At 35.0% G+C, this 13,982-nt stretch overlaps 1 protein-coding gene across 1 annotated transcript in view; it reads right to left on the minus strand.

The window, feature by feature from the left end:
- Nucleotides 1-1,025: 1,025 nt before the first annotated feature.
- Nucleotides 1,026-13,982, minus strand: part of acbd6 (acyl-CoA binding domain containing 6) — a 39,300-nt gene continuing 26,343 nt past the window's right edge. The window contains exons 7-8 of the mRNA XM_077224527.1: nt 6,486-6,516; nt 1,026-1,482 (exon numbers count right to left, since the gene is read on the minus strand). Of these exons, the coding sequence (XP_077080642.1) occupies nt 1,328-1,482; nt 6,486-6,516 (186 nt within the window). The 3' untranslated portion in view covers nt 1,026-1,327. The remainder of the gene's footprint in view (nt 1,483-6,485; nt 6,517-13,982) is intronic.

Consider the following 13,982-nt stretch of genomic DNA (forward strand, 5'->3'; position numbering starts at 1 on the left):
GATGCCGTCAGCGGCATTGACCCTCCCCCAACTCTAGCGGATTTATGGAAATTACCGGAATAAGGGACAAACAGCCTTTACAAACAAACCAATACCATAATTCCTGCCTGTCTATGGAATAACTAAAGTGACTGGCAGAGGATCTTGCTCTCGAGGAGGGATGCAGCTCTGCAGGCCCAAAACCAGGCTAAGGTTTTTCACTCCTCCACTGAAGCCCCCTTTTTATTTAATAAGTCATATAACCGCTATTTTTGCAAAATTACATCCCTTTCAAAACAAGCATCATTCTGTTGGTCAACATGGAATATTCCTGTGACCAGATTGAACATGAGGGGAATCTGCATGGAGAAATTTTTCGATCTCACGTGGAACACACAAAATTGTGGATTCTTATTGAGATTACTGGATTTTACCCACAACATTTCTAGCTAGCGTTGAGTAAAACAAAGTGTAAGGATTCCTATTTGTTGGTGGTTTAGAAAATGTTCAAAAATACTAAGTCACCCAGTATATTTGTGTTCTTGAAGCCTAAAGATTCAAATAGCCAAAAATTCAATGATAACAACATGAAGACTATTATCAGAGGTACTTCATGCTATTAACTCTCCATAGACTCAAAACTAATATAGCATATAATCGTGCTACATTTAATATTGGATCCAATGAGAACCAAAAAGCGGTTCTACAATCCATCAATTCAGGTAGCTTATCAATTATTGTGCTTATCAAAGTTTTATGCCTCAATGTTTCCCCCCAGTTTTTTAAAAAACATTTCTATGTTATTGTATATAATATACAGCACATTGCTTGACATATACCATGATTCTGAAGCACTATTGTACATTTTATTGTCAAACTTGCTATATATTGCAGTTGAAAATCACTACCTTCATGCAAAAAATAAAACCATTTTGTAATGACTTCCTAAAGAAATGTGTGCTGATTCTGGTAATGCTATAATTAAAGAACAATGCATATGGCAGAAGAACTCTAGAAAACAAGTTTTAAAAAAAGGAGACACCATGTTAAGGAGATTTCATGTTTTTAATAGTAACAACAGTAACACATTCATTGGAATGTACCATTCTAGGACAGGGAGGACAGGGTGTCTGAACTTAACTGTTTGAAAGTATAACATCGGTGCTCCACAGCCAAATGGAATGAACTAGAATAGTTCTAAAATGCTGAACCGATTGAGTTAATTTTGGGAACTATTGTTGGTTTGACAGCATGTACCATCTGGATAAGGAGCACAGTTTGTATAAACTTTTAACAGGAAGGTGATTATGTGGTTTTGGTTTGATTTTTGGGTTTCACAGAGTGAGATTTAGCCTTTCGGAGCAGTATACTGGCGCAGGAGAGAGGAGATGGCATTAGACTCTGTCACCTCCTCTGGAAGGGAGCCTTCTTGATCTTTGATTGACGGGTCAGCTCCGGCCTTCAGGAGTAACTCGACGATTTCTGCAAACTCACAGGCTGAGACTAGGAACACAAGAAAGAAGCATTCAAATACTGTTGGGTTTATTTGTATTTTGTGCAAGGGAGTCTATCACACACATACTGCTACAGCAGCACTTTATGCCCGGTATACATTGTACGATTTTGGGTTGTCCAAGACAAAAGATGACCAATTGTGGCAATTTCCGTGGTCAGAAAACGGCGGTCCTATGTCGTACAGAGAGAGAGAGGTTCAAAGACAGCCAATGTCACGGTCTTGCGACCAAAGATAGCCCATGATGATTTTCTGACAGTGTCTGAAATTTAGTATGCTCATCTCAGTGTGACCTAGATCTACTGACTAGCCAATAAAAATACAACATGAAATGGCACTCGACATGGCGCTAAAACTTAAAACTATTTACCTCAAGCTCCACTTATAAAATTTGCATGCCAAGTTGGGCTCTTTTTCCTAGCTATGACCACATTTCAGCACACATAAAAACCACAATTGTTAAAGTGCGATTAATCTTGCTCTATTTGTTTACCACTAGCGCATACTGATGACATTTTATTCTTCTATACTAACTTGTGTCGTAGCCTACGATTCAATAGGTGTCATCATCGTACAGTCTACATACATGTCGTACCCAGTTTATTAGATCCATGTTGTACAGTGTGATTTGTATTGATCTTATAGGATTGCCGAAATCACATAGTCTGTAGCAGGCATTAGAGGCAAGTGTTTTTACCTTATTTTCATGTCAAATTATATGCCTTTTATTTTAATAAAATTCAGAGAATTTAACAATACATCTTATTTTACGCAAAATTAACTTTTTTCTCTTACTGCAAATTGAATTTTTTAACAGTGCAATGCTGAACTGATGAAATTATTCTGCGCAAATATGATATAAGATTTATAATAATAACATGCAACATGCATGACTATTAACATTTAAAATAATCTAAATCCATCAAATTATTAAAATCATTAATAGGAAAAATGTAATCTTTATTAATTAAAAAATGTAGCAATTAATCGTGATTAATCACATCTAACATAAAAGGTTTTTGTTTATATAATATATGTGTATATATATATATATATATATATATATATATATATATATATGTGTGTGTGTGTGTGTGTGTGTTTTCTTGTTAAAATTGTCTAATATTTTATCAATTCAAATTCAATTGTACCACATCACTAAAAATCTAACGTTAATATAGTTAACTATTATTATAGTAACTTTCATTTAGTTTAACTTGATATTCTAAAATAACTAAAAGAAAAACTGAAATAAATATGAATACAAACAATAAAAATATAAATATTACAAAATGCAAAAATTTCTAAAACTTAAAAATGAATACTGAAAATGTTAAAGTCCCCCTGTAGTCAATAATTGTATCCCTTAAAACTCACCTTTGATCACCAAAATGACATTTTTTCCTTAAAATAGCTTGAATGTAACTACAGTACACACTTGCCTCATTTAGTACACACAGTTCTATGAATATGCAAATTAGCCCCGCCTCCACTCCCTCAAACCAGCTCAAAGATCCACTCGTTGATGATCACACATTGACGTGATTGGTTACAAGGTAGTTTGTGACGTCAGAACCTCCAGCGATTTCAAACCGCGTCTTTGAGACTGTCTTTTTTCAGTTTTAAAGAGAAAATACTCAGCAATGGTGTTGACTTGTGAATTTGCACATGGTTTGTCTTAAAGCATATCAAAAACACCACATAGACATATAAACAACAAAAGCTTGATTTTCACCACAGGGGGACTTTAAAATGAAAACTAATTGAAAATATGAATAAAACTATAATAGTATCTCAATTATAGTCATTTTAATGATACTAAAATGCTACCAGTTCTTAAGCAACACCCCCATGACACTTTGAAAAGAATTTAAACCAGCCCAGTCTTCTCACCCGTACACTTAAAGTAATTGTTACAGTACATATGACGACTGCACCTGTGGTTGAGCAGCACGCTTGCATTTGTGCCCCATTGGCAGTTTGTGGCCCATTAGGAGGCTGCAGGGCAGGGAGGGCCAGCACTTCTGTAACTCTGTTAGTGTGTCCTGCCACGCTGATGCAGGGACAATCCTCTAAGCTTGAGTGCTTTTTCACGTCTGTGTCAACTACTGCTTCTTTTAAAAAGGAGGGAAATGCTCTCTTTATTCTTACTCTTAGGTGAGTGGCTGATGTCAGCAGGAAAACCCTGAGTGACAAGAGTGGCTTTTAACCTCAGACCCGCGACCAGGAGAGAATGAGGGAAGAGAAAGGATAAGAAAGAAGGAGGGGGAGAAAGAGAAGGCAAGCACAAGAATGTTCTTCAAGAGTGTGCATGTTGCCATTTGATTGCTAGGGTATTGCTAAGCGGATGTTTACGTGGCCCAAGTCAAGAGAGCCCACCTCAAGAGGATCCAGTCTCTATGATATCTGATCTCTATAAATGGCTCGAGTCCCACCTTGAATTGTATACTATCGCTCAAATGTTTGCGTTCGGTATGATTTTTTTAATGTTTTTGAAAGAAGTCTCTTATGCTCATAAAGGCTGCACTTATTCGATCAAAAATGCAGTAATATTGTAAAATATTGTTACAATTTAAAATAACTTTTTCTATTTTACTATATTGTAAAATGTAATTTATTCCTGTGATGGCAAAGCTGAATTTTCATCATCATTACTCCAGTCTTCAGTGTCACATGATTCATCAGAAATCATTCTAATATGATGATCTGGTGCTCAAGAAACATTTCTTATTATTGTAAATGATGAATACAGTCGTGCTGCTTAATATTTTTGTGGAAACCATGATGTTTTAAGCATTTATTAATTGAAAAAGTAAGCATTTATAAGAAATAGAAAACATTTGTGACAATGTAAAAGTATTTACTGTCACTTTTGATCAATTTAATGCATCCTTGCTGAATAAAATGTAACATTTATTTAAAAAATAAAACAAAATCATACGACCCCAAACTTTTGAATGGCAGTGTTTTTGTTGTTTTTTAAGTTTATTGTATGGCAGGTAAAATTATTTTTTAATTAAAACGTGATCAAATTAAATAAAAATAAAATACTCTTAAAATTCAGAATTACTGAATTAATACATTGCTTGTACTTTTTTTCTCATTTCTGAGCTTTTGTTAAAAGTGTTTGCTAAATGATTAAATGCAAATGTACAAAAAAAAAAAAAAATACTTCTTTAGCAAGCTCCACTACCAAGGAAAGGAATTTTTCAATTGGTCATCATTTAATCACCTTCATTTTGTTCTAAAACTCATATGACTTTTTTTCTTGTGTGTAACACAAAAGTAGTTGCAGAATGTCCAAGCTGCTATTTTCCATACAATGAAAGTGAATGGTGACCATGGTTGTCCTTAATCCCCATTTACTTCCACTGTATGAAATATCTCTTTTGAATTCCATGCAAGTAAGAAAGTCATACAGGTCTAAAACAATATGAGGGTGAGTAAATGATGACAGAATTTTTGGGTTAACAATCACTTTAAGTAAGAAGCAAAAAAAAAAAAATTTTGTTTTGTTACTGTATTTTATTTTCGGCACGCGTGCGGGTCCTTGGGCCGTAAAGCCCCTCGCGCCTCTGGGGAGCCGTAGAGAAGAAGAACAATTTACAGCGTGCTGTAAACCCCTCAATTAATCATGTGTCAGCCGCATGGCCCCACACAGGGAGAGGTGGAAATGAATTTTCATTCTGTGCTATTCGTCTCTCTGAGTTCATCGCTTATGTTTATTAGTCACTTTTTTATATCCCATCCCCCCCATCATTTTTCTGCTCCTCCTCCCTAAGGAGTGCTCATCTTGAGGCGTCTACCCTGCCACACGACCAACCTCAGGACAGATGGCAAACACACACACACACACACACACACACACACATAGAGAACAAGGGCCTGGAGGCCGCCCATGTGCAGTGTCACATGACAGAGGAACACTGTTGATTTCCTCTGGGACAACTGGTGATTATTACAGGTCCTGTTTACCACACGTGTGGCTGTGGGGACAAATGTTCCAACACTCACACACAAATACACCTTTCTCCCGTAACAAGTGAGCTCAGGTGGACAAGAACTTAATTCAGAAATCATTTTATAGAGATTTCAACCAAAAAGAGTCAATATTTCCAAACAATAGTGACAGTTAAGTCATTTATAATGTTACAGAATATTTCTATTTCAAATAAATACTGTTCTTTTAAACTTTCTATTCATCAAAGAATCTTGAAAAAAATCAGTTTCCAGAAAAAAATATTAAGCAGCAGCAGAACTGTATTTAATATTAATAATAATAAGAAATGTTTCTTGAGCAGGACATTTGATTAGAATATTAGAATGATTTCTGAAGCATCATGTGACACTGGAGTAATGATGCTGAAAATTCAGCGTTGCATCACTGGAATAAAATACGTTTTAAACTATATTAACAGAAAACAATTATTTTAAATTGTACAAATATTTCACATTATTACTTGCAATGTATTAAATGCATTTTTTATCAAATAAAAATATGTCAAATCACCAGCCTTGGTGAGATTAAGAGACTTTGAAAATTAAAAAGCTTACCGACCCAAAATGTTTGAACCGTAGTTAAAAAAGATCATTCATAAAATTACTCGTCCCTCACTTTGGAAAAACAAACAAAAAGTGCGTTTACAGAAATCCATTTACCATGGAAGTCTATTGGACAAGACATTCTAAATGGTTTAAAATTACTAATTAATAATAATTTAATACAATTTTTGTTTTGCTGAAACAGTTACATTAATTCTTCAGAACAAAAAAGTGTTAGTTAAGGTGTAAACTGGTCTCTATTGACAATTTATTAGTTTGTTATTGTTGAAATTCCTGTGGATGGATTTTCATGTAATCAGTATCTGGTGTCCTTTAATGCACAATTCTGTGAAAAATACATTAAACCCAAACCACTCCTTTACCATAGATGACTTGCATTTGAATTGTAAGAATAAAGATTTTTCTTGCCATGGCGTAGTTGCGTTCTTACCATAGTGTAGTGCTGTCTGTCCTTCATCATCCTGTGAGAGAAAAAGAAAGACGTTTTGAGCTTTGAGTATCAAACCATTCCAACTCTTGTGAAACTCTTCAGACTCTTTCTAATTATTATCCATAATGACTTAAAATTCCAAAAAGCAGCACAAAACAAAGAAACATGTTCAAGTGTAAACCCTGCCTGTTGAGTTCAGCTACCGCCACATGATAGAACCTAAAAAGGTGATTTGGACTTTGAAGGGATTAGGAGAACAGATTAAACATTGATTTCCTGTCAGATAAACAATCAGATCCTTTAACCTCCAAAACAGACTTTTGAACAAGTAACCAGGATCAGAGGAGCTTGAGGACTTTGTTTGGGTGAATATATAAACCAGTTTAATATGAACAAGCCTTTGACCCGCGTGCTCAACAAGGCTATGAGGCCATCGTGCTGTATGTGTATAAAGGTCTAGGATGATCTATTCATTGTCCCCTGCTGGGGCCGTGTCGGATGGTTTAGCCGCGGGGACTGAGTGCATCACACAACAATAGATGCTTATACAATAGGACCAATCTGCCTGGTGTGCTGGTGACAAATTGCCACACGGCTTGTGCTTTCAGAGGTGCGATGCAGAGAAAGCCATATTTAGGGCAATATTTAGGGATTAAGGATCCTGCGTGTGTGTGGATATAAATCCAGTGGAATGCAACACTCAAGGGGTCAGGAAATTCTGCGGATGACGTGTCGTCAGGCCAAATGATGGTATAATTGCCAGTTCAATGTGCCTTCTCAGCCTTATAATGATGATAAATGGCATTATTGTTTTGGCTGGGTGGTTGGTGGAGATCATCAGACCCCAATGAGAACTACAGAGAGAATTGAACGGCATGTTGCACGCTTGTCTCTCTGTCACAACATCAACCTGCATTACCCTTCATAGACAATATCATTAGCCAACTGTACACTCTTGTACAGAGGATTTACTATTCAGGTACATACACAAATACATATTTTTGGTCCTGCATATTGTTTAGACATCTGAAAGTAGACTTTACTGTTATTGAAAAGCTAACAATGCAACACTAAGAAGCGTAAAACAAAAACAAAAACTACTGAAGAAAATAGTCTTACTGTTACTTACTACTTTTACTGTTACTGTTACTTTTTAGTATGAACTTTTATGAAATGTTTATTCTTCAAGAGCTAGGGTATTGCTAAGTGGATGTTTACAGGCCCAAGTCAAGAGAGCCCACCTCAAAGGACCAAGTTTCTCTGATACCTGATCTCTATAAATGGCTCAAGTCCCCCTTCAATGTAGACTTGAATACATTTTAATAAATTTAATAAAATTGCATTGTTGAGTGAAAAAAAAAATCGATTAGTTGCATCAACCTAATGCGCCAAAGAAAAACAAGCGCACAGCCATCTTTAGAATATTGTGTTTGAACTTGTGTTTTTGTGTAGCTCTGTATATTTCTATGGCATCGCTGTCAAAGAGTAATTAGCTGGTGAAGTGGATTTACTTATTTGTAGTTAACGAAAGTTATCATGAGCATTGTAATGTTTGAAGCGGATGTCAGTAGAGCAGGAAGATTTTACAACGAGCGGTTCATTCATGCTGTGGAAATACAAACCGGAAGATAGAACACAACGAGTATGACGATGAAAAGTGGCAGGGCTACATAAGGTCTACAAGTCACATTTTATTATTACATTGAGAAATAATGTAAAATACTGAAACGTAAAAATGAAACGTTTACAAACATTATCACTACAAATGTGGATTTCAGTCCCCCACACTCCAAAACATCCAAATTTAACGCTAAAATATAAGTATAAAGCAAACATAAATTACAGTGTCATTCATTATAAACCACATTTATATTATGCACCACGCCGAAATGAATTTAAAGCGAAAGCATGTAGGAAATGTGCTATATGAATAAACTTTGGCTAACACACCTCTCTTATTCAGCACAAATCCAAATGTGTGCACTTTATAAAGTCGCAGTACATTTTAAATATTAAAAAAAGTGACATTCTGGAAAATGCGGTATAGTAAAGTTTCTTTCACTGCCTTCTTAGAACATGTCGCAATGCATTCTGGGAAACATGATGCTGCAAAACAGGCTATTTTGCGGATTACTTTTTGATACAGACTTCACATTCGGAAGACTTTATATAATCCCTTAAAATTATGTCTAAGTAGGCAGCTCAGTAGGTTTTAAAACCACTATTATCTATTATCTATGGACGCTTGTTTCCCCCATGGAAAAAAAACTATTTAAAAGATAATTGCGACTTTTCTTTACGAGTTTATATCTCACAATTCTGACCTTATAACACGCAAATCCGAGATTATATCAGAATTGCGAGATATAGACGCAATTGCCAGTTATAAAGTCACAATTCTGACTTTTTTTCTCGCAATTCTTCTTTTCTCAGAGGTCAGAATACAGAATTGTGAGAGATGTTTTTTTGTCAGTTTATATCTCGTTTATATTGCGAGAGAAAAAAGTCAGAATTGTGCGATAAAAAGTCGCAATTGCCTTATTTTTTATTCTGTGGCGGAAAAAAGCTTCCATAATTATCCAAAAGTGGTGCCATCGTTCTTTTAAGCTGTGACCGAGTGAAATTACTTCTCCAGGTAAGAGAGATGGCGAATGGCCCTGTCAATCAGGTGCTGCTAAAGTCTGATCCCATTGTTCCAAACACAAAAATCTTCACCGCAGCAGGGCCAGGGCTCTCAAACGATCCCAGAGTCAGATGCTATTGTTTACAGAGAGGCGAGAGAGAGACTCCAGAGGCTCTCTGATTGGATTAGCCGGTTAAAATCCCACTAGACGAACAGAATACTGATGCAGTCTCTCTCCTCACCTTTCTCTGATACAGTTACTTCTCTCTGAACAGGATACAGAGTCCAGGAATACTAGTTATTTACATAATAAAATGCAACAACACAAACAGAAATAGCTTTTTCTGTAATGAATACATATTTTTTCTTGTGAAAATAACTTTCAAAATGATTTGATATGTATTAAAAAAACCTTCCTAATATTCACCTGAAGTAACAGTTTTAAACATTGGTTTTACCATAATTACCACAGTAATTTTTGCGTCTGTGATAAAAATGGTGGTAACTAGTCACTACTCATTAAAATAAATACTTAAAATGATAGAAAATGCTATAATGATAAATAAGGGTTTGATTTTACAGTTATAACAATAGCTAACTATGGTATTCTGCCAAAACCTGTGGTTACCATGGTACATCATTTTAAGGGAAACATTGCTACAAAAAATCATATTGGAAATATATAGAAATTAGTCAATTAAGGACAATATTTATGGATTTTACCCACATGAACACAAATATTAAGAGATCAGAAGTAAAAATAAGTAAAATTCTCTCTCTTTCTTTCTAGATAAAATTATAGAGTGGCGGATGTTCATGAGAATGGCCGACAAAGGATATGGAGATACACATAAATACATATAGCCATAATTAAACAGTGAGGGCTTTACGAAACATAATCTTCTTTCACTAATCTTGTGTGCAGGCAACATCTGCATCGGCCCTGAGCTCTGGTTCACAGCTGTCAGTGTATGGACAAAAAGAGGCAGTGTGGACCGGGACAGCAGACAAACAGGTTGGCTATCACATAAACTGTTATGACTCATGGGAAATGGATTGAGACATACACCTGTTAAATTTAGTCTGTTCACACCTAGTTTAGACCACTTTTTCCTATGTTTTAGAATAGTAGCAAAATCCTCGTATCTTTAAAGTACACTGTTCAATCCTGGGATGCTTTTGAAAGTGTACAGAAGGAATTCATATGTATACTGGACACTTGCTGGATGCTTCGCTTTCTATATCTGATCCAACTCAACCAATAAAAAAAAATATTACAAAAAAAAAAGTCTAATTTTGCAATAGAATAAAATAAATGTTCACATTTATTTGAAGTCCTCTATGCAGCTCTGTGTGTGAGTGCATGCGTGTTCATGTATGTATGTGTGAGCGCATGTTTATATGTATTTATGTGTGTGGGGGTCAGGGACTAATGTCTCTAGAGCAGACTGATGGAATCAGGCATAAATTGGATTGTCCTCCATTTGGTTTTCATAGGAGAAGCGGAAAAGTCAAGTAAGAAGCCAGCCTAGCATTTTGTACCAAGCAAACTCCTAATCAGGAACCTACATAGAGAGAAACTACTAGACCTCTAGGTTCCCTTTCGTTGCAGAAAACAAATATATCACTGAGACACACCAAATGTGTGAGAGAATCCATATATAAATATATATATAGAAAACCAATTCACATCCCTATTTAAAGATAAAAATGTGAAAAACTGAAAAACTATTTCACTGGAAGACAGAAAAATCAGTGAGTTTCAAAAGTCTGAGATGAAAACCTGTGATTCAAAATTGAAATTGTATTTTTTTATACTCTTGTTTTTATGCTGACAATAGTAGTAATTTCAATTCATTGTACTTTTGTACGTAGTAAATACACCACCGTTGAAAAGTTTGGGGATTATTTTGAAAGAAATTAATACTTCTATTCAGCAAGGACACATTGAATTAATCAATTTTATAAAGTTATAAATAACTTCCATTTCAAACAAAACGCTGTTCTTTTAAACTTCATATTAAAAGAATCATATTAAAATGTATTACTATTTCCACAAAAACATTTTCAACTGTGATAAGAAGAAATGATTCTTGAGCAGCAAATCAGCATATTAGAATAATTCATAAAGGAGCATGTGACTATGAAGACTGGAATAATGGCTACTGAAAATGTAACAAAAAAAATAAATAAAAAAATAATATAATTTAAAAAAAAAAAAATATTAAAATAGAAAGCTACGGAAGCCCTTAACTGCAATGTAAAAAAAAAAAAAATCCGCCAGAAAAAATAAATAAATTCTAGCATTTCGAGGTTAAAATAGAAATATGTCGACTTTTAATCTCGAAATATTTTGAGAATAAAGTCGAAATATTTCGAGATTAAAAGTTGAAATATTTTGAGAATAAAGTCAAAACATTTCGAGATTAAAATCGAAACATCACGAGAATAAAGTTGTAATATTTCGAGAATAAAGTATAAACTAGTATAAACTAAAAAATTTTCGACTTTAATCTCGAAATGCTAGAATTTTGCGGTTCAGGGCTTCCATAGGAAAGCAGTTATTTTAAATTGTTATAATATTTTAAAATATTACTGTTTTTACAGTATTTTTAATTAAATAAGACTTTTGTACAAGCTTATAAAGTCTAAACTCTTTTATTAATTGGAGATGGGCATCATTTAAACGTGTACCAGAACACTTCTCTTTGCTGTCACTAACATTCTATGTATTCCAACCCACTCAGGGAGAATCGTCCAATCCGATTAGCCCAAAAAGGAATACCTCAAAACTGATGACAACACAGGAGGGAAAGACACAGGAAGGAAGAGATTAAAGGAAAAAGAACAGTGTATCAGAGCAAAGAAGTACTGTCTCTGTGGTGTCTGTGGTAAAGACAGTCCACTAATACCATCTGTAGGGTACAACAGGAGTTGGCCCACCATGTCACTAAAAGCTTTCATGTTTTCATACCAGCACAATCCGGCAGCTCTCTGCGGCATATGGTAGGTGTACTGGGAGCCACCATCACAGCTTTATCTAGTACGACTAAATCTCTCCCAGGAACACCCTTTCTCTCTTTATCCCTCTCACTCGCTCGCTTTCTTTCCTTCTGCTGTCCCGGACAGAAACATTAAACAAATGGGGAAAAATGCACATGCAATTATGATTTATGATCACTGTACGCAGGGAGCGCAGGGGTTTTTAATGACCCTGGCAGTACGCAGGAGGGGGAGAGAGGGACAGACAGAGGAGTGAATCGATATAACCACACGGCATTCATATGCAGATACGCATATGATGAGCAGGTGCCATTAATCAGAGCATGCAAAAAATGCAGCACTATGCATGATCATAACACCTACAGTCTTACACAGATAGAATACAAGATTTATGAATATCTGGGTTCCCTCTTCATTACAATAAAGCAGTTCTTGTTATTTTGCATATTGAACTGAAGATGTTTAAGTTATACAGAGGAAACATTTATGGGTGATTGCTGTTATGCAGTGTCTTTTGTAATGTTTATTAAAAATGAATTATCATTTGAGGAACTTTTCTATAAAAGGGTTAAATACATTTTGAGAAATATACTCTAGTCAAGTTCGGACATTCTTAATTTTAACACCAAAAATAGTAAGAAATGTTTCTTGAGCAGCAGATCAGCATATTAGAATGATTTCTGATGGATCATGTGACACTGCAGACTGAAAATTCAGCTTTACCATCACAGGAATTAATTACATTTTAAAAAACATTAAAATAGAAAATAAGTATTTTACATTTAAATAATATTTTGCAATATTACTGTTTTTTTTACTTTATTTGTGATTAAATAAATTCAGCCTTGGTGAGCATAAGACGACTTCATTCAAAAACGTAAAAAATTTTTTTTACTGAACCAAAACTTTGAAAGCATCCAAGCATCCATCCATCCATCCATCCATCCATCCATCCATCCATCCATCTCTATTCCGTATATATCAGAATGGAAAGTTTTAAAGTGAGAAACACTAACTATAATATAAAATTTATGTAATATTCTGGAGGAAAGTAAGGAAAAAAAAACACACCCCATATTCACTTGTGATACTGTAATTAAAGAAAACTGGCAAAAATGTAACTAGAACTTTTAAAAATTGCATGTTTAATATTGTAACCAATATATTGAGGAATATGAAGAAGACAAGAAGGAATGACCCATTTAAGTGTGCGCACAAGGGTACTTTCTCGTTGAGAAAGCTGTGTTAAAAGGATCAGGCGGGTGGACCGCTCCTAATTGAATCTATTTCACCTCTGTGTGCAGTGTGTTAACCTTGCCAGCCAGTCTGTGTGTGTGAGGGTTAGCCTGTCAGTGCATATCACTCAATCCCAAAATGTCCTTGACAAACCCTCTGTAAACATCAGGTCAGGCTGTTTCCCTCACAGACACATCTTAAAACACTCAAGCGCATCTTCACAAACAGGAGTTCAGTGGAAGGTGTCCATCACACCACAAACAATTATAAAAAAACAAAAATGCAGATAGTGGATATAATACTATATTATAAAGCAGATAGTTATGACTCAGAAATCATGATTGGATGGTTTTGAGCCACTGTAAATGTCACTATGTGAATGCACATCAATTCAAATCTGTATTAATGCAGTCTACATATGAATTACAGTTGTAATCAAAATGATTCAACCCCCATTGCAAGGTTCATTGGCAAAACTTACATACTTTTTGATGTTTGCGATGAACAAATCAAACAAGTGATTAAAAGTAATTAAAGTAATCAAGTAATTAAAATTGTTCAGCACAACAAATGTTTCAAGTGGTTTACCCTCAAATTCAACTGAAAATGCAACTTTTAAAGACTGCAGTCTCAAA

Source organism: Siphateles boraxobius, unplaced genomic scaffold (genome assembly GCF_051911475.1).
Source record: "Siphateles boraxobius isolate OS27281-9 unplaced genomic scaffold, OSU_SipBor_1 9, whole genome shotgun sequence".
Classification (NCBI taxonomy): domain Eukaryota; kingdom Metazoa; phylum Chordata; class Actinopteri; order Cypriniformes; family Leuciscidae; genus Siphateles; species Siphateles boraxobius.